Source organism: Astatotilapia calliptera, chromosome 6, assembly GCF_964374335.1.
Source record: "Astatotilapia calliptera chromosome 6, fAstCal68.1, whole genome shotgun sequence".
Lineage (NCBI taxonomy): Eukaryota > Metazoa > Chordata > Actinopteri > Cichliformes > Cichlidae > Astatotilapia > Astatotilapia calliptera.
The window spans coordinates 34,169,587-34,195,000 of record NC_137427.1 but is presented as its reverse complement, the minus strand read 5'-3'; the positions used below and the strand labels follow the sequence as shown (position 1 = coordinate 34,195,000).

At 40.3% G+C, this 25,414-nt stretch overlaps 1 protein-coding gene, 2 long non-coding RNA genes and 1 pseudogene across 4 annotated transcripts; 1 reads left to right on the top strand and 3 right to left on the bottom strand.

Annotated features, from left to right (window-relative positions):
* Positions 1–4,570: 4,570 nt before the first annotated feature.
* On the bottom strand, positions 4,571–23,473 carry LOC145429336 (prostate-specific antigen-like). The gene is made up of 6 exons (XM_080302601.1): positions 23,398–23,473; positions 22,870–23,062; positions 22,573–22,737; positions 18,894–19,008; positions 14,455–14,514; positions 4,571–4,785 (listed from the first exon to the last, which is right to left on the bottom strand). Exons 1-6 carry the CDS (start codon positions 23,444–23,446, stop codon positions 4,630–4,632), a joined length of 738 nt encoding a protein of 245 aa, XP_080158727.1. The 5' UTR covers positions 23,447–23,473; the 3' UTR covers positions 4,571–4,629.
* On the bottom strand, positions 8,620–10,433 carry LOC145419352 (uncharacterized). Its single transcript, XR_013909801.1, has 2 exons — positions 10,103–10,433; positions 8,620–8,922 (listed from the first exon to the last, which is right to left on the bottom strand). It is a non-coding gene; the product is annotated as an uncharacterized LOC145419352 (long non-coding RNA).
* LOC113018421 (ras-related C3 botulinum toxin substrate 2-like) lies at positions 13,736–16,561 on the top strand (annotated as a pseudogene). The gene is made up of 4 exons (XR_013909797.1): positions 13,736–13,846; positions 13,988–14,050; positions 14,449–14,608; positions 14,915–16,561. The product of XR_013909797.1 is annotated as a ras-related C3 botulinum toxin substrate 2-like (transcript).
* LOC145429555 (uncharacterized) lies at positions 21,455–22,188 on the bottom strand. Its single transcript, XR_013909799.1, has 2 exons — positions 21,744–22,188; positions 21,455–21,662 (listed from the first exon to the last, which is right to left on the bottom strand). It is a non-coding gene; the product is annotated as an uncharacterized LOC145429555 (long non-coding RNA).
* Positions 23,474–25,414: the final 1,941 nt, after the last annotated feature.

Below are 25,414 nucleotides of genomic sequence, written 5' to 3'. Positions count from 1 at the left end.
GTTGGTGATCCGCCAGTTGCTCCTCCCCCAGCTGCTCTTCCCCCAGCTGCTCCCTCTGCTGCTCCTTCCTCAGCTGCTCCCTCTGCTGCTTCTTCCTCAGCTGCTCCCTCTGCTGCTTCTTCCTCAGCTGCTCCCTCTGCTGCTTCTCCCTCAGCTGCTCCCTCTGCTGCTCCTTCCTCAGCTGCTCCCTCTGCTGCTCCTTCCTCAGCTACTCCCTCTGCTGCTCCTTCCTCAGCTGCTCCCTCTGCTGCTCCTTCCTCAGCCGCTCCCTCTGCTGCTCCTTTCTCAGCTGCTCTGTCATCTGCTTCCTCAGCTGATCTCTCTGCTGCTCCTTCCTCAGAAAAGAGAAGCAGAGAAGACATCTGCACCGAAGAGGTAAGTGCAAAGAGGTGCAAGGTGAGTGACCAGTTTGATGCCCCTTCAACATCCTCAGGTAGTTTTGGAGTCAGACGTTTCTGGGAGAGGCCTTTTAACCTTTCCATGGATGACAGTGACTCTGATTAGTTTATGTTAGAATGTGTTTTTAAACTTTGCCTTTGTGTTTTTGTTTTTACAGATATATGAACATGTGACTCGCACATGTGAAATGTATTTCTTTTTTTTCTTGATATGTGACATTAATATTAATATTACATTGTGAATTAAAGGTAGTTTTTTAGTTGTTATTACTTCCAGTTACGTCCAAGATGGAGCAAACACCCCACCCAGAAGACAGCCTTACCCCAACCAACCCGATGAGAAGGATGGATGACCAAGTGAAAAACGGGAGAGTGGTGCTGTGTTCCAACTATGTAAGTTATCACCTCACATTGACAACAAACTGTATTGAAGACAAAATTCTTCCAATAGTTGGTATAAATCATCATCCTATGTCAGCAGCACTGTAGGTTTAGCTTTATTTATATTTTTCATGTGTATACGTTGGGTTTAAAATTGCTTTTTAACAACATACTGCAGCTACCAACAATGAAAATGCTGTTTTGTGTTAAAATGACGTCTTTCTTGTGTTATTGCTTTGCAGGGCAGCTGAGAGTGGACAGAGCTGCACAGAGGACCAAAGATCCACTCTCAGCACTTCATACCTGACTGGCCACAGCACCAACCCTCCTCACCCTAGGTGAGGAGGGTCCTGACCCCGCCTGCACAGAGGGAGTTGTGAACATGCACTTCTGTGTCGGTGGGTTTAGGATCCTCCTCACACTCACACTGATGAAGACTGTCACTGGAAGATGTCTCCATTGCATCAGCAGGACGTAAGCATTTGTAAAATATTACAGTTTGTGATGTTTTATACATATTTTTATTGCATCATTTAAAACTATGAGATATAAAATAAACCAAGTTTCATAACATTTTCTGTGTATTTAGTGGTTTTCTTAATAGGTTATTTGGAACATCATTGCAACCTGTCAGCTTTTTATTGAGGATTTAGAAAGTTGCTGGTGGCCCGAGTGTGTAGAGTGGGGTGTTGTTTTTGTCACATGGTGAAAGTGACCTCATGGGGAGCAAAGAGAACAACTGAACAATTTGGGGATTCACAGACTTTCGTAATCGCTAAAAACAATTAATAAAAATTGTTCTGTGTGAACTAAAAGCTCAAATATAAACCATCCTGACACTGACACAAATGATCTGCTGTTTATAAGCAGGACAGTGTTTTCATGAGCCTGGATGAAGCTAAATTGCATGAGTTTAACCTGCTGGTCAAAAACTTGCATGACTCTGATATCACTCCAACTTTCTTCTGTTTATTTATTCATTTTTGCTAATTGTAGTAGATTAATATGTTCACCAACTGATTGTTGGCCTGAATGTTTGAATGTTTGCAGTTTCAGGTCCTACTGATCAGTTTTAAGTACTGTAGAAAGTGAGCAGCAATTGAATCAAGTCCTGGGATGAAATGGGACAAAAGGGTAATGTGACAGCCACATTAGTTCCCTTCCCTCGTTTAACAATGTGTAAGCAGACTGCTTTAACCTGCAATTTACTGCATGTTGTTAGGCTGCATGGTACAACCACAGTCTGCTAACCACCCGTGGTGATCGAAGGTTTTGAGGTCTTGCTTGAGCTACTGATGAAGTTTTATCAAAGCTTGTTAAGTTTCCCAACCACATTTTATCCTGATGGTCCAAGGCTTACATCTTTATGCTCACAGACGTACTTCTGTAATTAATCAGTGACCGATTTATTACTTTAAGTTACAGTGTGAGGGGCATTAATGAACATAAATCAGATTTAACTGGATTATGTGTTTAGGTCAAGAGACACAGACCTTCATCTTTAAGAGGCTCTTCTTGAATATCTAATCACGATGTTTGCCATGCAAGTACACTGGACGGTTGTTTTTAACAGAATCATTTGAAGATTCTGATGAAATGAAGTATTGTTTCAATGAGCTGTGGCACCATTCTTGCTTTAGCAGTGAAAGGAGTCAGGTAGGGCTCCATCAGGAAGAGGGCCCCAGAGGTCCTATCCCCCCCGCCCACTTCCCTGGGGCTTGAACATCAGTGGATTTCCACTTAAGCAAAGCCTCATCAAGTTCCTGCAAACAGCACCACACACACACTATCATGTACAGAGTGTGGATGCTGTGTCTAAGACCACGATCATTGTGTTCCCACCATCTGGTGCAAGCTTCATCTGTCTCACTGTGTTCTCCTAAAGGCCAAGACAGCAGGACAGTGAACTCAATCTCACTTATAGGTGCCAGAAATCAGTGGATGTGAGATTAATGGTGGTAATCAGGTTATGCATTTGTTGTCTTCTCAGCAGGTGGGAAACATCTCTCTTTATTTGTTTATGTACATGTGTATCAGAAATCTATTTTCCTGTACAGCTCAGGTTTAAGGCACAATGTTTATCTAATCTAATGAAGATCAGTGCCTTTTTAGAGTCAGTGAAAATACTGACATTAGTGACGTTAACCCTTGACTAAGAGTTTCTTAGTCAATTGTTAATGGGAAACACATTTCCACACCACCATCTTCTAAGCTGTGATGCTACATGTGCAGCAGCAAACGTCCAATTAGTACCGATCAGAAGGTTGGAGGTTCGATCGCTGCCTGATCTGATCTGTATCTCAAAGTATCCTTGGACACGATACTGAACCCCAAACTGCTCTTTCATGTGTCCATCAGAGTATGAATGTTAGATAGAAAGAACTTAGGTACAGAAAAGTGCTTGTATGAATGGGTGAATGAGTGTATAAAGTACTTTGAGTGCTTGAGTAGAAAAGTGCTATTTAAGAACAAGGATGTGCAAGAATTTGCTAGACACGCTCTTCTTTTTCCAAAACTAAAAATGTTATTTCAAATTTGGCAGCCTGTGTGTCAAAGAGACTGAAGAGTAACTAAAGGGCAAAGTCCAGGAATACAGCCAAACTCAGGAGATCAGTTAGGAGCACAACTGAGCAAAGGTGATTCAAAAAAATGGAGAGAAACTCTGCCATGCAGTGCCATGCTGAGCAGACTGGTTTACAGCCACAAGAGAGACTCAGTGTTCACAGATCATAAAATCTTCAGGGAGCAAAGCTCTCAGAGAAGCTATAATGCAATCCACAGATAGAATACAGTCAATAAACTCCAAGTGAAATGTTAAACAGTGCATGGATAGCTTTTTGTTCAGCTTTTTCTTCGTATCCTTTTTCCCCCTTTCTAAAGTCTCTTCAGAGGCTTTGCAGTTTGTCAAACAGCAGCTGGTAAAAAGGCTTTTGCAGTGAGGCAGGGAGCCTGTTCAAACCAGATTATGCTTGATTTGATGACTGCAGAGAACTTGGGGCTGACAGCTCCGATTAGGATCGGTTCTCCCTTGAAAAGGCATTAGTGTGTTCTGTCATGGCAGGATTTCTGTTCAATGTGCAGGTAGATTGAAATCAAAGGGCACCAAAGACACCCAAACCTGAGGGATCATTACGTGACACCCAAAGCATCTGAGCAGTCTTATTCCTTCATCTGTACCAAATTACTCAGATTCACAGACGTCGTGCACAGCAGACCTGCAATACAACGATGAATAACAGGAGTTACGCCTGCGTTTGACAGGTCAAAATGTCACAGGGAGCAGTTCAGTTAAGTTTCATTCCCCTCCAGAAATCACTTCATGCATGATTATCAGGAACCTTTGAGTAATGACAGCACTTAAGTGAGTGTTTCCTTACCATATTCCACTTTGTCACCAAGTTTTAGGATGAGAATGTTTTTTTTCTACTTTATTTTTTTTTATATCGTTGTTATTATTTCTGTTGTAATTTGTGTTTGTTTTTTGTTTGTTTGTTCAGTTTTTCAGCCCTGTTGCATTTTTTTCTATTTCTGTTGTGTTTTATTCAACTTCTGTTACATTTTGCAGGATTTTGCAGCTTTTTCTATTGACGGGTGTTTTCTTCAGGGCCACCATATTATCATTATCTTTAAAACTGCATTTGAAACTTAATGCTGAGTTTTTACTTTCTGCAGTTGAAGTTATCTAAAGAAACTGTGTGTGGGTGCAGCTGAAAAAACGTCTTTTGGCAAATAACACAGAAATTCTGAAATCCTCTACTGCTTATATCAAAGAGAATAAAAGAAACCAAAGCTAAACTCTAAAAGATTATTTATTTCAGCTTGTTTACAGTTATCCACACCTCACAGCTTTTTATGGGTTGATAGTTTTCCTGATCCAATCTGCATACTCAGGATCACAGAGGTCCATGAAGGCAGCCGGTGCTCTGCATACAAAGTCCGGATCTCCCACAAAAGAAGAGACACCATAAATCCTGCCATTATGAACCACTCCTCCACCAGAGTCTCCCTGCAAGACAGAACTACAGTTTCCCAGTTTTATAAAATCTTTCTGTATTTTGAATGTTTAATAAATGCAGCTGTGAGCTGAGGGATCATGCAAACTCACTCGACATATATCTTTCCCAGGACTTTGTCCACAGAACCAGTGCTGATAGCTCCTGACTCGGTGGACCTCGGGGAATTATTTCTGTAAAATATCATTGAGCTCTGTACAGCTGACAACCTCAGTCTCTGCACAGTGAAGAGAGGGTGATTCACCAGGTTCTAGAAATAAAGGGACAATTAGTTCAGCTTAAAGCACTTTTTTAGAAAATGATGCAGATTTGTATTTTATGCAGAAATGCAGCAGAAAGAAATAAAATGGTCTGAGCTCACAGGAAAAGCTTGTTTTTGCTTTGAACACATTAGAAATGAAGAAAAATACAATTTCAGTACAAATATCTGCAACATCTCTTTACTAATAAAGTAACAGTTTGGATGGTTTGTTTTCTTTTTTCTTAATACAACAAATTTGTTAAAAATCATCTTACTTCTTTTCTCATTAGCTAGTCCAGTGGTGGCACCATAACCTGCGACCTCAACTCTGGAATGACACAAGAAGTGTTTGGACACTTTTCTCTCCTTTTTTTGTCAGTTACATACAAATACATATATTGATTGTTTTGCACGTTAACTTTGAAATGTTGCCCTGAGGCCTGTACTATGAAGCAGGATCTCATCTCTCCAGGTAACTTCAGAGTTCTATATGAAGGATTTTGACTTCTTACCAGAGAAAATTGTAAGAGTAACCCTGACCTGCTGTTATATTAGTTATGTCCTTTATAGAGTTTTAGTCACCACTTTATCATCACGCACCACACCTGGCTAGCATGCTTGCACTGTGCTTGCTCAGCGCATTGGGACACCATTCAAGCTCACTGCAGCACATGCTACTTCCTGTTTTAAAGGGCCTTGTAGCAGCCCTTGTTACATGCGTGGGCACGGAGCGTGAAGCAGAAAGCACAGCTTAAAAGAGAAGTTGATATACCCGGCGGCGTGACACTGACTGGTGTTTTACGTTTTCTCAAGCCAGCTAACGCAAAGTAAGCCAAGCCTTGTTGAATTTTCTTTGTACTATATCCCTCTGGTTAAGTTCAAGCTTAGAGATCATTTGTCCAGAAAAGCAGCATCACCATTCCTGGAAGATCCCTTGAAACTTTCAACTTTAGACCCTCCTACTGTACTACATGGACAGTGGGAGGGGCTAAAATTCTTCAATAGCATTTTTTCGTAGACATTTTTCAGTTTGCAGCCTATGTTTAAATTCTGTTGTTATATTAAGTTTTATTTTCTCTTAAACTAATAAACAGCAGAAAGTTTGTAGCTGACAGAATAAAAGCTGAAACTGTCTTTCAAACATTAATTAAATGAAATACTTAATTATCCATCCATCAGATTCTCCTGTGTAATGATAGGTCGTGATGTCAGTCAGGATTTTTGCTGTCTTTTTTTTTTTTTTTTTTTTTGCCTGTCCCATTTGGTTCTTTAGCCATCAGAATTGTTGTCTGAAGACCAACAAGGATACCCAATGGATTTACTTTGCCAAATGGATCATCGTGGCATTGCCGTATTGGTCCATTTGGTCGATCTTTGTTTTTATTATTTATTATATTTTATTTTCAGATTTTACAGACGGGACAGACATGAGTGAGGGATAGGAAAGGAAGAAAGAAAGAGGAAGGAAAGGAGAAACAGAAGGGGAGAGGGACAGTGAGAAAGGGGGGGGAGAAAAAAAATCTCCTGGATCACCTGTTGAGAGAAAAATAGAAAACAAGCAAAAAAAACAAAGCAACATACTAAACACAACACCATCGCATTAATCTAGCTAAGTGTAAACAGCAGTAAATACTAAATATTCAATGTTGTTGTGCAGCACGCAGGACAGATGTGCTTCGAAGTAGCGGCCAAGAAAGGTGTAATTTAAGTCTACGAGCAGTGAACACCCGTGTACATACCTGTGTGGATCAGCGCGCTTGTATTCCAAAGGTTTCTCCATGTAACGATCTGCTAGGGAGTGTGGGGGGGCCACAGCCCCGTCCTCCAGGGTGTGAAGCGGGTATGGAGGAGGTCAAAACTCCAGACATCCAGAGGCCCCCAGAACACAAGAGACCATGGAAGACCAACAGAGGGGCAGCCGCGCCACTGTTCCAGTAAGAGCTGAGGAGAGTCCCAGATGAGGGCTCACTCAGCAGCCGCGGAGCAGAAGCCAGGGGGAGTTGCAGTGACGCGCCCATGAGCTCCGCCGGCCCCCAGCTGCGCCTGAGTGACCGAGCCCCAGGCCGAGAGGCCGGGGGCACCCCACCTCCGAAGGGGCCCGAGCGAGCCCCAGGCTCCAGGCCCCGATAAGCGGCCACCAAGGAGTGAGCCGGTGTGTACCTGGACACCCACCCCCAGACACAAAGAACCACCAACGCACCGACACCTGAGGGAGTCCGCCACCGGCAGGGGAAGTGGTGGTGGGTGGAGATAGGCCTCCAAATCTTGGAGGGCCTGAGGTGTCCCCAGAGAGGTGGCGTCTGATACCCAACCTGACATATAGACACAGACATACAGGCACACACAGACACAAACATCCATTCCCACCCTCATGCTCTCATGTGCACTTACTCCACACTCAACCAACGTGGAGACAGACATAAAGAGACGCTGTACACACGATCACACTCCCCAAGCGTACTCTACAAACCGGGTCTAGGTACCCTTGCCCCTGGAGGGGGGAATTGCACCCAGACCCAGGTGGTGTTACCCTTTTCCCTGCGGTGGGGAGAGGCAGACCACCCCGACTCCGTAGCAGCAGGGAGGCCCCACACCCCAGACCGCAGTCGGACGGCCAACTTCTCCTAGCCCTCCCGCTCCAGCAGGCCGCAGAGAACGGGCGTGGGAGAAGACTCCAAACCTCCCTCCACCCGCTCATTGTAGTGTTGATGCATGTGTGTTCTAAGGTGCAATTAAAACCCAGGAGGGCATAGAGCTACCTGCCAAGGAGCAGCAGGTAAGCGCATAGTCCCTCCTGATAGTCTTATTGAACAAAGCATCTGAAGTTCTTGCACATTCATATAGTGCTTTTACTACTAAGCAATTTTCCACTCACACACACACACACACACACACACACACACACACACACACACACACACACACACACACACACACACACACAACACTGGTTTTTCTGCAGCAGCTGTTACTTTCAGTCTGTATTATGCATTTAAACCCTTCATATTTTTCTAATATTACAGTTTTATCTTCCTTTTTAAAACCTGCACTGCCAGTATAGTTTATCCACATCCATTAGGATTGAAAGCCCTGGTTAACTTGATAACCAGGGCTTTCAATTGATAAGCAGCTTCCTGTGAGTACTTATCCTGATTCCCACTGTTGGGATAAGATAAAGGAAATATATTCTACATATGCTGAACTCACTTCACAGCACAGAGCTCAGGTCAAGAAGAAACTTTAAGAAAAAAAACTTCAAAGCAAGAAACTTTGAGCCACAGGAACATCAAAGTATCATTTGAATCTAAAACTGAAGTTAGCACGACGTATCAGTATCTGTCAGAACACATGAACCTGAAGCAGAAACATCCACAACTCACAGTCAGGTAGTTTTATAGGATGGATATCAGAGCTGCTAGTAGCTGCAGCAGCATGATGTCATGAACTCTGCCTGTGCTGGTGTCTTTGTCTGTATAGATCTCAGCTTCTGCTGTTATCTGCACTTCTTGTTCCGGACCCCCTTGATGCACACTTAGATTTGCAAACATGGTCCTGCATGTGCACAGCAAACATAAAACATGATTACTGATGGTCACCATATTTTATTTCTCATCTTGTCTGAATGTATTTTACTTTTTACTGAATAGCAAAAACATGGCTACTAGACATTCCTTGGGTTAACAAGTTTTAGTTGCTGCTCTGGTCTCCTCACCCTCCTGGCTTCAGACGGTGAGCTGCAGAATCCAGCGGTCGCTGATCAAAGAGCCTCCACACAAGCTGGAAGGTCCATGTGGATAAACTGCTCTGAGCTGTACATGATACTGTCGCTCACATTCATCACCTCCAATGACTCTCTTTTGCAGAGCGACCTCTGTGTTCGCCGTCACACCTGAAAGAGGAATCCCCTGCCCACCAGGTCACTGCCAGTTTTTCTTTGTACCTGTAAAATATCTGCTCTCAGAAGTAAGGCAGAAACACACAGTGAGGACCAGAGCCATTAAATATAGATACTGTAGCTGAACACTCGCTGATACAGAGAAAAGAGAAGAGGCACCACACATAGTGTTGCTGCCATTCACTCTCTAATGACTGCATTTCAGTTTGAATATTGGACACTGCATAGTCACATAGTGTCATTATGAAGCTTTATGAACTGCAAAGCTGCAAAGCTCCACACATTTATGCAAAGTTACTTATCGTCTCTTTTTGCTTTTGGCTTTCATAAAGTTACAGAAGGGAAATGAAGGTAAAATATTTCTATAGAGAAAGTGCTTCACAATAATAATCAATAAAAATAAATACAAACATTAAAAGACAATAATAATATCCACTACCTAAAATTAAGCCTGTACAAATAAGTAGAGCTGCTCTTTCAAATGTTCAGACCGCAGAGATCAAATGTAATATTAGTGCATTCCATAGATTATCAGCCAACAGCCTTGAAGACACACTTAGTCTCTTTTGGTTTTCAGCCTAGAACGAGGAACCACCAGCAGGTTTCTGTCAGAAGACCTCAGTGACCTGCACCTTATAGATGGAAGCAAATGAAGTTTGATCTCAGCTTCATGCTCTTGTTCTGCTCGTGCTCTGATTTGAATTACATGTTCTACACACTTCACTGTATCTCACTGTCAGTTTGTCAATTTGTGACATTAATTCAGAGGAATATGGTGTAAACCAATGATTTATAAACCTAAAACAGCTCATGATCACTAACCAATGCTAACTTTGAGAAGCAATGCAGAACATATTGTGCCCTCTGTGTGGCTAATGGAGCTCTTAAGAGTAGAAGAGCAAAACAAAAGAAAAAAACAACCTCACTCACGAGTCTGCGACTGCGTGCTGACAGAGAGCGAGTGGGTTACCTCTGTGTGACTTCAAGCTGCAGAGGGTAAGGCTCTGACTGTGGTCTGCATATATGTGCCGAGCAGCAATTCAGAATACCCACCGTGCACAGTTTCTGTGAGGTTTGGCATAACTCGATGCATTGAATCATTTTCATATTATACAGACAGAATTATGCAGTAAGAACCTGCAGTTAAATATAGAAACTGTTGTTGAATACTCACTGATACACAGAGGCAAGAGAAGAGGCAGCAGACACAGTGTTCCTGCCATTCACCCTCTAACAACTGCCTTTCAGTTGAGCAAACACTTTGGCGACAGTGGGAAGGAAAAACTCCCTTTTAACAGGAAGAAACCTCCAGCAGAACCAGGCTCAGGGAGGGGCGGGGCCATCTGCTGGGACCGGTTGGGGTGAGAGAAGGAAGACAGGATAAAGACATGCTGTGGAAGAGAGACAGATTAATAACAAGTATGATTCAGTGCAGAGAGGTCTATTAACACATAGTGAGTGAGAAAGGTGACTGAAGAAGAAATACTCAGTGCATCATGGGAATCCCCCAGCAGCCCACCGCATTGCAGCATAACTAAGGGAGGATTCAGGGTCACCTGGTCCAGCCCTAATTATATATTTTGGAAAGTTTTAAGCCTAATCTTAAAAGTAGAGATAGTGTCTGTCCAAACAGGAAGCTGGTTCCACAGAAGAGGGGCCTGAAAATTGAAGGCTGTCCCTCGTATTCTACTTCTAAATACTCTAGGAACAACAAGTAAGCCTGCAGTGTGAGAGTGAAGTGCTCTAATAGGGTGATATGGTACTACAAGGCTTTTCAGGGAGTTTTTAGGACATCCTGATAATAATGAATTACAGTAGTCCAACCTGGAAGTAATAACTGCAGCTTCACTCTGAGACAGGATATTTCTAATTTTAGAGATGTTGCTCAAATCGAGGAAAGCAGTCTTACATAGTTGTTTAATATCTGCATTGAAGGACATGTCCTCGTCAAAAATCACTCCAAGGTTCCTCACAGTGTTACTGGGGGCCAAGGTAACGCCATCCAGAGTAAGAATCTGGTTAGATGCCATATTTCTAAGATTTTAAGGGCCGAGTACAATAACCTCAGTTTTATCTGAATTTAAAAGCAGAAATTAGAGGTCATCCAGGTCTTTATGGCTTTGAGACATTCATGTAGTTTAACTAATTGGTCTGTGTTATTTGGCTTAGCTAAGCTAAAGTAGCGAATTCCTAAAAATACAGGGAGTGAATACAAGAGAGTGTGCTTCGGATGAAGCAAGTGAAGATTAAACTATGAAATAAGAAGTTATCTATAAGTTTTTAGTTATTTCGGCTATCCAGATAAGCTACACAAAAACACAACCATGTGTTGGAACAGGAAGTGATAGGAGGTGAGAAAAATAACCTTAGGACAGGTGAGATTGGTCAATGGTAGAGCTATTTTTCTGAAATTACACACGTTAGTAACGTGTGTAATTTCAGAAAAATAAAATAAAAATAAAAATAAATAAAATAAAAATAAAAAATAAATAAAAATAGGAAGACACAGTGCTGGTTCAACAAGACAAAGTGGACAAGTTTACAACACCATTCAACGCAACACCACACAAAGTTGTAAGCAGAACTGGAAACCAAGTCATTATTGAATCACCAACAGGAGCTCGCTATCACCGGAATACCACACATGTGAAGAAATACGAGACAAATGAGACCAGAGAAGGACACTATGACACAATACCTGAAAGGGAGGAAGGTGAAACACCCACAAAGACTGACACCTTCACTCCAACACCACAAGAGGGCTCCCAGGGGCCAGAGAGACCAAGTAGATCACAGAGGGCTAAAAAGATACCCGAGAGGTTTCGTGATTTTGTGGTGAAATGAACTATAATATGTTAAGGTGAAGAGGTAACTTACATTTGGCAAGTTTCAAGTTCATATGTGTATTTCGACATGTATATATTGAAAAAAGAAAGGTACATGTGTGGTGAGACATTTAGATTATATAATTGTTAGAAAGTAAGACAAGAAGAATGTTCAATGTTGGGGGAAAAAAAGACATCAAAGTTATTACAACTAAAGTTTGAATCTAAGGAAAAGGGGGGTGTCATGTATTGATATGGCTATGTCTTAATGTGATGACCTTTGAACCGGATGTGGTTGTCCGAAGGAAGCCCCGTTAAGTGGCTAGTTGTAAGATGGACAGTGTTCAATAAAGCAACATAAAGACCGTGCTTTATGTCCTGATTCAATTCAGAGTGCTCTGCCTAATTTAGTAATAAGGTGGGCACACAACAAGTGGGCTTGACTTTTGCGCCTATTGGCTGATCGTTTACTATCGACTAGTTTTCCTGGATACCTGCTCCGCGGACGGCTGCCACAGGTAGCAAAAACGTGCTAGGTCAAAGGTCAGGGAGGATGGCGGACTGGTGTGAACTTCAGTCAATTCTGCTCATTTTAGCAGATCAGATAGAGAGGGTAGATACATTTACCTGTAGATACTGTTTTGAGTCGTTTAGATGATGTTTCTGAAATGCTTGGGATGATAATTGCTCTTCAAGATGTTAGCATCGATGACAGCATTGTCGAAAGTTTAAGATCAATTCAGCACCGTGTTCGTTTGGAATACGCCGAGGAAGAACAGTCTTCAAATGTTGGTCGTCCACGTCTTGAAATCCCGGCTGCAGCACTCAGGACTTTAGTGCTGTCCTGGATAACCATCGGGGTAATTGCCGATATGTTTTCTGTGTCTCCGAGCACAATTAGGAGGAGAATGACGGAGGAAGGTCTAAGGTAAGTTTATGCTGTAATTTAACACCTGTGTGAGTCTGTACACAGCATTATTTAGATGTTGACCTTAATTATGACGTTTGATATTGAAATATTATCGCTTACTTTTTTATTGTGAATGTCTAAAATAAGCGGGGCAGCTACGGCTAGTATAATAACTATACTAACTATATTATATATGTCAAAAAATACACTCTGTTAATATCACTAATGGCACAGGAGGATGAGTGTACTTAAGTAGTATTTGCACAGACCTAATGGAAAAGCAGAGTGTGCCATGGTTAGCAGGTGTTTCTACATTTTGGGAGAAAAACAGCAATCAGACTGCGTGAATGTTGTTCTTCCAGCAATCTGAACTCTTAACTCTATAAATATGTTTAAACAACAAACAGAATCACGTATATCCTCCCTAACCACCAGCAGGATCTCAGATAGTGTTGACTGTTTGTCATAGTTGTTCTATGTTTGACAGTTAACGTTATTTCAGTGACTTTTCTATTTCAGGAAATCCATCCATCTTTTTAACTACTGGGTCATTAAGGAGGCTGAAGCCCATCCCAGCTGTCATTAGGCAAAGGGCGGGGTAGACCTCGGACAGGCCATAAAACAGGATTAATCTGGTACACTAGTCTCTTTCTTTCTGTAAAAAAACATCTGTGTCTGCAAACATTTGTGTTATCAGTTTCATTTGAGCCTGAATACATTTGAATATGAATATGAAATTTCTCAAGTTTTTAAAAATGAGAAATTAAACTGTTATTCTACTATGAGACCACACGGGGGCAGCCCTGCCTTATTATGTATTATTCTCTCTTACTAGACATGGTTAGGATGGCTTTTGTGTCAAACTAACCAAAGTAATGTTGTTGTTAATGTTTTTGTGAACAGTGGTATTTCAAGTATGGTCCTGTTTTTTTTCTCCATTACAGGAGTTTCACTGGTTAAACAATCAGTGAATTGAAAGATTGTTGAATGAATGAATAACCAATGAAATGAAAGGTTGCCTATGACTTGTTGGCTGATCGCTGACCTTCTCTACTCTCCCCACAGATTCAACAAATATTCAGCTAATGTGATGGTGGACAGCAAGCCGGTCAACCTGGGCCTCTGGGATACAGCTGGACAGGAAGATTATGACAGGCTCCGCCCACTGTCCTAGCCACAGACGGTACAGAATCACACATACACACACAGGCACACACAGTAACTAATGGACATAAAGTTACACAGACAGAACTTATATAACATGTCAGCTAATTAAAACTGCAGCAGCTATTCTAATTCTTTGTCTCCTTGTCTCTCCATCCAGGATGTTTTCCTAATCTGCTTCTCCCTGGTTAGCCCGGCATCCTATGAGAACGTCAGAGCTAAGGTGAGTTTTGGCTGTTTTTTATGAGGCCTGTCTCTCAGCTGCCGAGGAACAAAATGTAAAAAAGAACAAACGGAACAAAAGCAGGAATTTATTATAGAGAAAAAAAATAGGTACTTGGATTACAAAATGGAGAAAAAGCCTAAACAGGTCTAATAATTGATGTGAATGAATGATTGATGCTGTGGGTGAAAGTTGGATGATGTATTTCTCTCATCTTTAATAGCTACAGCATATCATTTGTTTTTCATGCCTTCATCCACCTTTCTGTAACACCTGGCATCAGAGCTTCATCTCCCTCCACCTTTGATTCTGTTTTTTGCCTCTAACACGTTCCTTGATTTTGCGTGTTCCCCTTTCTTGCCTCTTATTTAGTTTTCCTTTACTCTGTATTCTGCCAGTGGTACCCTGAGGTCCGTCACCACTGCCCCTCCACGCCCATCATCCTGGTTGGCACTAAGCTGGATCTGAGGGATGAAAAGGATACCATTGAGAAACTGAAGGACAAGAAGCTGGCGCCTATCACCTATCCACAGGGCCTAGCTCTGGCTAAGGAGATAGGTCAGTCACTCTTACTTTATTTGCTTGAAAAGCACTTTAAGATTTGAAGCTCTCCTCACCAGTGAAGATATGAAACTAGCAGATGAAGATGCTAGAGAACTTTGTAGCCTGACTGCCTCTGCAAATTTTTGTTATTCCCCTCATTTCCTGGCATCACAGTAAAAGTATAGTAGCTGTAGTTGACTATAGTGTTCTTTGAAAGTTGAACTTATTCTTCTCCACTACCAGCAAACCTTTCTTCTCTTACTTTGTCTTTGTAGTTCTTTCTCTTCTTTTATTAACATATATGTGTCTTCGCATGTATAGATGCAGTCAAATACCTGGAGTGCTCAGCCTTGACCCAGCGTGGTCTGAAGACTGTGTTTGATGAGGCCATTCGTGCCGTCCTCTGCCCTCAGCCCGCCAAGGTCAAGAAGAAGCCCTGCTCGCTGCTGTAAACGGTACGACTGAATAAAACACAGAGGAAGAGGAGGAAGAGAGATTAGACGTTTGAGAGAAGAGAGAAACAAAGTGAACTCGCTCATTAAATCAACACATAAAGTAGAGTAGAGGTTTGAGGGCTTCTTTTCTTTTCTTTGAACATAAGTCTGAAGCTATTCAATCAAGCCTTTTATTTGTCACATGCAATGTTTACATCTGCAGTGAAATTGGACCCCCCGAACATACATACGTATCAGCTCCAGCCTTGAGACCACAGCTGACACCGATACGGTAGCTGCATGAAATGATGGTGGTTTTCCTTTAGTGCGAACAACTGCATGTCAATTTCACAGTTGGTCTAACTGGTCTCTCAGTCTCCCGTTGGAGAGCTTCTCTGAGATGTTATCAATCTTGTGCTCAGAGAGCAGAGACTGCCGTGAGCTTCTCCAAGATCTTATCCGTGCTGCGTTCAATGAGCCCATTTTGAGAAGTCACGACCCGTCCCATCATTTCCATCACAGCGGGCAGCCTTGTGGGGTTTTGGAAAGCCAATTCTGCTATCTTTGATAAGCCAGGGCCAAGCCAACTCCGAACAGCAAGAACCCTGTTATCATGGTTCCGAAAAGGTAGATGTCTACAATGTCCTCGATTGACAGTCCCGCCAGGCACACGACCCTCCAGTTCCTCCACCCGTCCATTGTGTATCCAGAGGGGAACGTCCCTCTAGGACACTCGGACTTACTCAAGCCCAGGCTTCTCGTTGAGAAGAGCGTGTCAATTGCATTCAGGGACCAGTTGTTCAAATCCATAATTCCTCTTTTAGGTTGTAACAGACCGTGAGAGTCATCCAGGGCAAAAGTAGAAAAGTAGACGAGACTAGACAAGGACATTGAGAAGCCAAGCAGGAAAGAGAAGGAAGAGGGAGAGGAGAAAAGTGCGACTGCCTTCGTCCAGAGCCAAACGAGAAAGGAAACTGTAGACACTTATCACTAAGAGGTGATTCAGAAGTTTGTTCTTGCACATATAATGGACAGAAACATTAAAGAGAAAAGAAAAGACATAAATGAACACAACACAAGACAGAAAAGTTTCACATGCACACACAAAAAACAAAACAATGTATGGTGTGCAGATTTGCTATTGTTTTAGAAATGCCAACGAGCTCTTAAGTCCAAATCCAGACGCTGCCCAGACAGGATTTCTTTGTAAAATATATCAGTTTGGAGATTATAGACCCTTTGAGTTTAAGTGTAAGTCTGAGAGCAGCATGCTGCCTTCATCTAAAGTACTGCCAACAATATATATGTGTTTCATGAAACCTAAAATAAAAATAACTTTTGTAACTGAAATAAACACAGTGTTTCAGTGTGATTTGTTCACTGTGCTGTTTTCAGGGTGATGAATGTAAGGAGCAGAAATGGTCGTTTGTGAGGAAGCAAGCAACAAGCAAACTTGTGTCTGAATAAGATTTATTAACAAATGTATTATTTGTTGTGCTATTAAAATAAAAATAAAACATTTGAATGCACAAAAGATTCACATTATTTCTCCACAACATGTGACCTTTTGGATTGAATGCCTATACTCAACTATGGGGGATATAAAATTCTCATTTTGATACAGCTGCTGATATCGCCTATACTCTATCCTTATTTACATATTGTGGAGAACAGCATCTTTTTCTGGTGGTGAGTTGAAAATGTTCAGACTCAAACAGCACTTTCAGTTTTGCAGTTTAATGTTTGACCAGCTTTTTTGCCAAAACACCTTCATGTTTCAATCATTTTAGTAATCCTGCGAACAGTTAATCATGTCACATGGTGCTCAAGTCTTCAGCTGTGATTTTATTTGTTATTTAATTAATACAGTTTAATGTCTTATAATATAGATAGCTACACAGGCATACAGAGAGATTGTTTACTTAATTAATCCCCAGTGCGACTGAAGATTAAACTGAATATAAAGCATTTAAAAGAAGCTCAATCTTAAACTCATAACAGAACAGTAATGTTAGTCCATATAAAACTGATGTGGAATATTTTCCTCTTGAATTATTAGGTTAACTTTGATATTTTGTGGTTAGTTTGCCAGGATGATGACTGTCATCCTCTCTGCCTTTCTGCAAGAGGCTCCATATGCCGCTGTTCTAGTGGATACTGTAAAAATAAATAAGCAATAATATATGATAATACATTATCATTAAACTCTTAACTATACAGTAGTAGTAAAAAATATTTTATATTTTATATTTTTCCAAATATCAATGAAAGTATAGGCATTCATGTAATAATAATAATAATAATAATAATGAATTATGTTTCATTCACAAAATATTTTCTCTTGCCAGTTAGTATTGTATTGTAGTGGTATTGTAATTTTCAGGAGACTGACAGTAACAGAAATTGATTCCATAGACAAGAAATCAACATGGACGTGGACCGCCACACTGCAAAACATTTGGTAATTTTTTCTGAATGGTTTATAGTTATGACCCTATTAAGGATACACAGAAGACAATGGACGAATGGACAAAATAAAACATGTAGAGTACTTTTCAAATTCTTTTTGGTGTTTGCTCAAATATGGGACCTCCAATGGAGCTCTAACACCTCTGCGGTCTTAAAGAAGGCCCAACAGCGTCTCCACTTTCTGAGAATCCTCAGAAAAATGGACCTGAAGAAGGAGCTGCTGACCGTCTTCTACCGCTGCTCCATTGAAAGTGTGCTGACATATTGCATCGGTGTGTGGTTCTCCAGCTGCACCACAGCACACAGAAAGGCACTCCAGAGGGTCATCAACATGGCCCCAAAAATCATTGGACATCCTCTTCCCTCCCTGAAGGACCTGTACAGCACTCGCTGTCTCAAGAGGGCACGCAGCATCCTACGGGACTGCACACACCCAGGACACCGGGTGTTTAAGCTGCTGCCGTCTGGCAGGAGGTTCAGGCTGCTGAGGTCCCGAACAAATAGACTCAAGGACAGCTTTTACAACAGGGCAATAGCCCTGATCAATGTAAATAGCTGACCTGACTGGATACCTCCCTGGACTTTTTAGGGGGAGGTAACAATGTTTAAAACGATAACAATAATATTTATATTTATAACAAGGTGCAATAATAATTAATGTGCAATAATAACAGTGTGCAATACACATACACTTATTCTTCTTTTTTTATACTAAGTTAATATACTGTGTTGTGTTGTTTGTTACGTTGTGATGTGTCATATCGTGTCGTGTTCTGTTATATGTAGTGCCGACGTAGGACAGTTTTTCCAATTTCATTGTACTACTGTACTATGTATGACTGTGCAATGACAATAAAGAGTTATCTTATCTTATCTTATCTTAAATAAGTTTTTTTAATAATATAATTTAACTAGACCATACCTAGAATTTTTTGTGGTACATTTCCCTGATGACAGATCCTGATTTAATTTCATGGTTGGAAGGACCAGGAAAAATTCTAAAAATTGTTTGAGTTGAGACAAAATGACCCTATTAGCAAATCACCATCGGTTTAAGAAAGGACACAAAACAATTCAGTTAACATACAAAATCTGATATGAAAGAGGCAATATAGATAAACTACTGTCAAACAATAACATTTTTTGAGATTGAGCCCATTTGAATATAACAGTTTAATTTGACAGACAAGCACATCTATGTAATACCATAACAGTATATGTTGGTGTACGTGTGTGTGTGTGTGTTCAAGACATGTTTGCAGTTGGAAGTGTAGATTCCTTTTGTGAACAGAAGACAGTTCTTAGATAACTCAGTGCTTGTTACCCCGGGCTCACGCTTCTCCATGTCGCAATCTGATAGATGAGTCTGCTTTTGGCAGTTAGCAGGAAAATCGTACTTGTTTGACTGCATTGTGCAAAGTGTAAAGTTTGGTGGAGCGGGGCTCATGACGTGGGGTTGTTTTTGTGGAGTTGGGCTCCACCCTGAGTCCTGACCTCTGCCCGTCAGAACACCTTTGGGATGAATTAGAGCAGAGACTTTAAGCTCATCCATCATCAGTGTCTGACCTCAAAAATATGTTTCTGGAACGGTGTTCTGCATGCGGTGTTCCTGAGTTCACTGATGTTATGGTGTGTAAAATTTTCACCACTGGATGTCAGTAGATTGCAGATTGCGGTTAACTTAGTTCTGTTTTTTTATACCCATCCCAATCATCCTAGCTATGTTGTTAGGATGGTAGATAGGAAGCACTTAAGCACAGAAAGAAATTGCTTATCTTGTATAGAGTGCTTTGAGTAGAAAAGTGCAATATCGGAAGAAGGCCATTTACCACAATGTCTCAGAACCCTACTGTGTTTGCAAATCAAGTAATTCTGTGAAATGATTGATTGATGACTGTCCTTCTCTGATCCCCACAATGCCTCACAACAACTTAACTAATGGGATGGTGCATAGGCAGCCAGTCAGCCTGGGCCTCTGAACACACAGTTGCTCAAGAAAATTATAGCAGGGCCAACCCATTGTCCCTCCTACAGATGGTATACAAGCATACTTGCAGTTCCAAAAAGTTAAACTTTAACATTAGTCTGCAAGCCTAAAATTCTGTTTGTGACCTTGGAAATAGCTGAATAAAAATCAAATCACATAGAGCACTTACATCATATCACACACACACACACACACACACACACACACACACACACACACACACACACACACACACACACACACACACACACAAAGGAATGAAATTCATCTCTTTGTGAATGAAATGTTTTTTTTATATGATTTGTTAATAAGTTTTATGTTTTTTTAATTTTTTGAAATATGTATAGCTAAAAAAATTTGATCAGGTAACAAATTTACAGTTATTTCAAAGTGTCCTCCAGTTCTTGCAAACAGCAGCAGTTGTCCACATGATCTATATGTCCACTGTATTTGCAGTTTTGTTGTGTGCTGAAAGCTCATAAATGCTTATCATGTTTACTGTTTCTATGCGATCATGAAGATGTGTGGCTTTCAGCAAAGATACAACTTTAGTTATTTTGTGAGGTTTTGCCAGAATGATCAGAGGTTTTTTTTAATCATGCGAAGGACAACATAATTTTCTTCATTATTGACCCAGATCCTAACCCCAAGTTGCTCTTCGATGTATCAATTGAAGCATGAATGTGTGTGTGAATGTTAAATACAATGCACTTCAGAATAGGAGAAAGTGCTTGTATGAATATGTGAATGGGGCATGTTATATAAAGCGCTTTGAGTGCTCTTGGAGAGTAGAAAAGCACTATATACCAATCAGATCATTTACCATTTATCATCTGAGTCTATGATGTTGACATCAGTGAAGAGATATCTATCCATCCATCTACAAATCATTTTTAGCCATCATACTGAAACCAGGGAGATGACACTGGGGTGAATCCTGACTGGCATCTGACTAAGATAAAATAAGGTTCAGGAAAGAAGAAAGTAAAATGCGAATTACTTGCACAAATAGTAGATTTTCTCAGAGGCTGGTGTGTTTTTTTCTTTTGATCAAAGTTTGAAAGGCAGCTTTCCAGTTCTTATACTTTGGTGGGTCACAACTGAATGTAGTTGGCTTTGGCATAGGAAGATGACTAGCACTAATAGAATCTGCTATGGCAAGTGCTGCAATGCTACCGTCATGCTGTGGCTGTATAATAGCTTGTTGTGGTGAACATCTGTCACATATGTGAGTTACATATGTGACTTGTGTGATGACTTGAGTCTCCTTCCTTTTCCCTTTCAGATTTTCATGCAAGTAGTAACTGCTTAATTTCTTCTCCTGAATCTTCATCTTGCTCTTGCTTTTACACTTGCATGGATGCCTTAGCAGCCTTAACTGTTTGAGTGCTTCCAATCACTCCAGTTCCTTGCACTTCTCTTCCAAAACCTTTCGCCTGGCAGCATTTTCAACCTCAAGTTTTGCTTGCAACTGTGCTTCTTCTTCCTCCATCCTTAAACATCATCTACAGGCCTCAGCTGTTTATTCTGCAATCTGTCTTTTATTTTCAGCTTCCAGCTGCAGAAGCTCTGCTTGCTGACACTGTTGTTCATGTATGATTTTCAATGTTGCTTGAGCTGCAGCGATTTTAGCAGCAGTTTCTTGTCCGCTCACAGATGATGCGCTGGAGGACTTAGAGGTGACTCTTGATGACCTCCGAATTTTCCTTTCCGTGCAGTCCATCCTTTCCAAAATGTTATTCTGACTTATGAAGCGGTGTTTCATCATTAGGTGTCCTGCAGCTAATTGATGGCATGTCACAAACCTGGTTTCCATCTTCACAGTGTCAATTTCACAGTTTCTGAAGAACAAAATGATCTACTATCTGAAACTATATTCACACCACACATAAGGTGTGTGGTTTTATACACATAAATTTACATTTCTGAGAAAAAGTGGTTCTGGGATAGAAACAAATCACACCACACATATTTCTTGTAGAGCTGATTGTTTATTTTTTTCTTGAAATCTTATTTAATTGAATTATTTTCCACTATTTGGTGTAATGAAGTTTTTTATCCAACCAATGTAAGAGCAGACCTTCAGAGAAACAGCTGATCTGCTACAGACACATTCCTCACCTCCAACATGAACACCGTAAATCATGTTGTTGAATAACACTCCACCACCAGAATCACCCTGAGAAAGAAAATATAATCCATAGGTTTATTTTAAAACATCTGATAATGGAGAGTAAACGTTAGCAGCATGGCAGCTCACCGGACATGTGTCCACTCCAGCTTCTTCATGACACATCGTGTTTCCATTTGGCCATAATAATGGTGAATTACATGGAGTGAGATTAAGCCCACAGTTAACAACATGCATCTTTGCACACTTGAGATGAGACGGTTCACCACGGACTAAAAAAAAAGAGGAAAAGAACAAAAGCTACTCAGTGTTTCATGCAATGAAATCAGATCAGAAACATGCTTTCACTCATTTCTGGAACAAAATGTGTGAAGCTGAGCAGCATTTAAAAAGGAGGGAAACTGAGAGTATATCCACCATAAAATCAAATAAATACTGCATGTCATCACAGTTGTAAAATTAAAACAGGCTCACAAGCCAAAATCAAATTCTAATGTAAGCTAGAAAAATGAAAAAATAAAATAAAATTGGTCTTACCTGGGATGTTCTGTTGATTTACTAGATAACGACCAAGGCCTGCAATTTTAATTTCATTTTTTCTACAAATTAAAGAATAATAATTAATTAGTTCATCCATGTGTTGTGAGTACAAGATAAAATCATATGATTGGAGTCCACAGGCTGAGTATTTCCAGTTCACTATGAATAAAGCTAAATTAACTTTAAGGATTCAAAAATTAAACATTAAATTTCTGATTATTCTCTGAATTTTATGCCACTCTCATATTTTATTGTCCTTTACTCTGGGTCATGAATGCATCTCCTAAAGTAAAGAGAGTCTTATTCTCATTTTAAAGCATACTTGCAGATTTGCTTTAAGCATGTAAGAAAATCTAAATAATTCAGGTTACAACGACAGTTTAAAAAGAAAACCTATCATGCTTGTGTTGGAACTCACATGTTCGGAGGAATGGAACAATCAGGTAACTGAACAGGGTCAGTCCTGATCAATGCTGGTGAGATTTTCAGTAGCATGATGTCATGGTTCTGAAAGATTTGGTGATCCCTAATTGTAACCATACTTCCTGGACCTGGATGAATTCCTACATATGCAGACATAGTCCTAAACAATGGAAATGGTTATAACAAAGTCTTTATTATGAAAATAAAGAACAAATATCAGTAATGATTTTTGCCTCTGGCCTTTTCGATTCTGTCTAATCTTAAGTTTTAAGTGAAATTCTCATTTTCTCACCATCCAGGTTGATCTTTCCAACAGTGAGCTGCAGTTAGAACCCACTCTCTGTGGATCAGAGAGCCTCCACATCGAGAAACAGCTGTTCCTTTGGTTGCAGTTATTTTCACATGGTACAGATGCTTGGTGTTTTCACAGTCATAACCGTTGAAGATTCTTTTGTGTAAATCCAGGACTGCGCTCTCTGTGACACCTGAAATAAGCCCAGTAATTTACTTACAAATAGTTGCTTCACTGTCTGAACAACATTATCTTTCTCAGCCAGTTGTTAGGCTAAAAAGATTTATCATAAATAAGTGATGAAATTCAAACATATTGTATGAGCGAGTGTTCCTGATACTGGGAAATTCTGACAAATGTACAAAACTGATATCAAAGGAGAAACAAAGAATTAGAAGGACATACATGATATTAACACAAAACAAGCAAAACAAGCCTTTATTAACATAGATGTGTCATAACCTAAGGAACAGTTCAAACAGACAAAGTTCAAACAAGCACAGGAAGTGAGTGCAGTAGTTCACTTACCAACCCACAGGAGGAGAAGGAGGAACTTCAGATGAGCCATTGCTGTCATTCAGCTTGCAGTGAATGCTGTGCTGGGACCTTTTTAAGCCTCATTTTTTAGTTAGTGATGGATCCACCAATCAAAGAGCCTAATGTTATCAACAAAACCCCATTGGTTCGTTGGGACAGTTTTCATGCAAATGTTGAACATCTCTTCATCTTAACAAAAAAGTGTCCTCATTATTTGTAGTCTTTGTCATCCACATACTCCAGGAAATGATACTGCATTTGTTAAAATAAGTTGTTTTTTAACAGAATAATTTCAAAGTTGAAGTTAATTTATACACACACAACTTTTTAGGGTGTGTGTATATCTTTTTCTAAGAGTAGCATAAAGGAAAAACTATAAAACATCTGTTCTTCAATTAGCAAGATATTGACTGACTTCATTTAACAATGTGTTTATTTTCTTTTTTGTTTGTATTTTGTATTGCACTTTCCTGTATTTTAATAAGTGATACTGCTGAACAACTACGTCTGGCTCACTGAGCACAAAACTCGGGGCCTTAGAATTTCCTGTTCAGTTCAATACTTGCTTATGAGAAGCAACATTTTCAAGAAACAACACATATCAGTTGTGGTAAGAGCCTTAAAACTTTTCTCTGTGCCTCTTTCAGTGGTCAGCTGCAACTTTCTAAGTTTTTGTTGGTATTTCTTATTCTTTCAGCGCAGCTTAGTCATTCATGTTCGCATGGATAAATAATAATACTCATAATCAAATATAAATCAATTCTTGGATAAAAAGTTGTTTGACATCCTCCCGGATCATATTCTTAGCTTTTTAATAACAGCACAATTTTAATAATAATCAGTTTGTTTCTTTGATTTTTCATCATATTTTTCTGATATTCACTCTGTGCAGTTTCAGATCAGTTTGTGATGTGTCCAGGTGACAAAGCCTTTTGGGTCAAATTTGTGATATTTTGCTATGTAAATTAAAGTGGCCTTTGTCTTGACTGTTGTCACATATGATGATGTTTCAAAGGTTCTGCTATGGGCTCAGATGGTGCAACAGAAGATTAAATTTTTAGTTTTATTTTTTTCTTACCCGGACTAAAAACATATGCAGCCGTTTTTCTCAACTAGTCTGTAACACTTTCTGACACGTTCTTTAGACGGACTCAGGCGCACACCAGGAATTCCTTGTGAAAGAAGACAGTGCGTTTATTTACAGTGAGAAAACACCGAATATATGTACAGAGTGCCAGTGAAAAGGCGGTCCGGGGCTCCAGGGTCCGAAGGAAACAGGGAAAGGGTCCAACATGCTCCACTCTCTCACAGAAAAGTCCAATTCCTCTCCTCCGCTGCTCCTCTCGCTCACATACTCAAACTGTGACCACAAGTTTGCATCATGGCGCTGATCCAGAATCCTTCCCTTATTGTTAATTCCTAGTGCTATAAAAAAAAAGCGATAAGAATAAAAATATGAAGTAATAAATATACAATAATGTATGTATGATGATTCAATTTGTTTGACTATCCACTCGGTGCAGGCACAACGTTTATGTATTATTGTATAAAATACAATCATGTATTTTCTTTAAAATGTGTTTTTTGAATATCATAATTACAATAATCCAATCCATAATTGTGTTTTCTTGTCATTGTCTTTTCAAAGCAAACAGGAGTTTAAACCACAGCAGTGAAATATGAGCTGAGTCAACTGAAGGTGAACAAGAAAGAGCCTGACAGCTGTTGTGTTGTGCAGTTTCACCTGCAGTATATAACATATCAGACTAGAGTTATGTCCTACAGCTTCGGTTCCTGAGAGTGTGAAACGTTAACATGGTCCTTGTGTGTGTGTGTGTGTGTGTGTGTGTGCACAATGTTTCTTTACAAGTGAAACTAGAACCACTAGATATGTGGTTCTAGTTTGGCTCTGTTGGCTCTGCTGCTGCTTTATTTGCATTACTTCCAAACTTTCTGCATTTAGCAAATAGCCTCTTTTGCTGTTAGCTAATCAAACAGAGGCAAGCAG

What these genes read in the sequence shown, in the direction of transcription:
- LOC145429336 (XM_080302601.1), bottom strand. Translation starts at nt 23,446, where the DNA reads ATGACAGCAATGGCTCATCTGAAGTTCCTCCTTCTCCTCCTGTGGGTT. An exon ending in TGGAAAGATCAACCTGGATG is followed by an intron (nt 22,738 to 22,869) that starts GTGAGAAAATGA and finishes TCCATTGTTTAG; the next exon opens with GACTATGTCTGCATATGTAG. An exon ending in TGTTCCATTCCTCCGAACAT is followed by an intron (nt 19,009 to 22,572) that starts GTGAGTTCCAAC and finishes TTCATCCCAAAG; the next exon opens with GTGTTCTGACGGGCAGAGGT.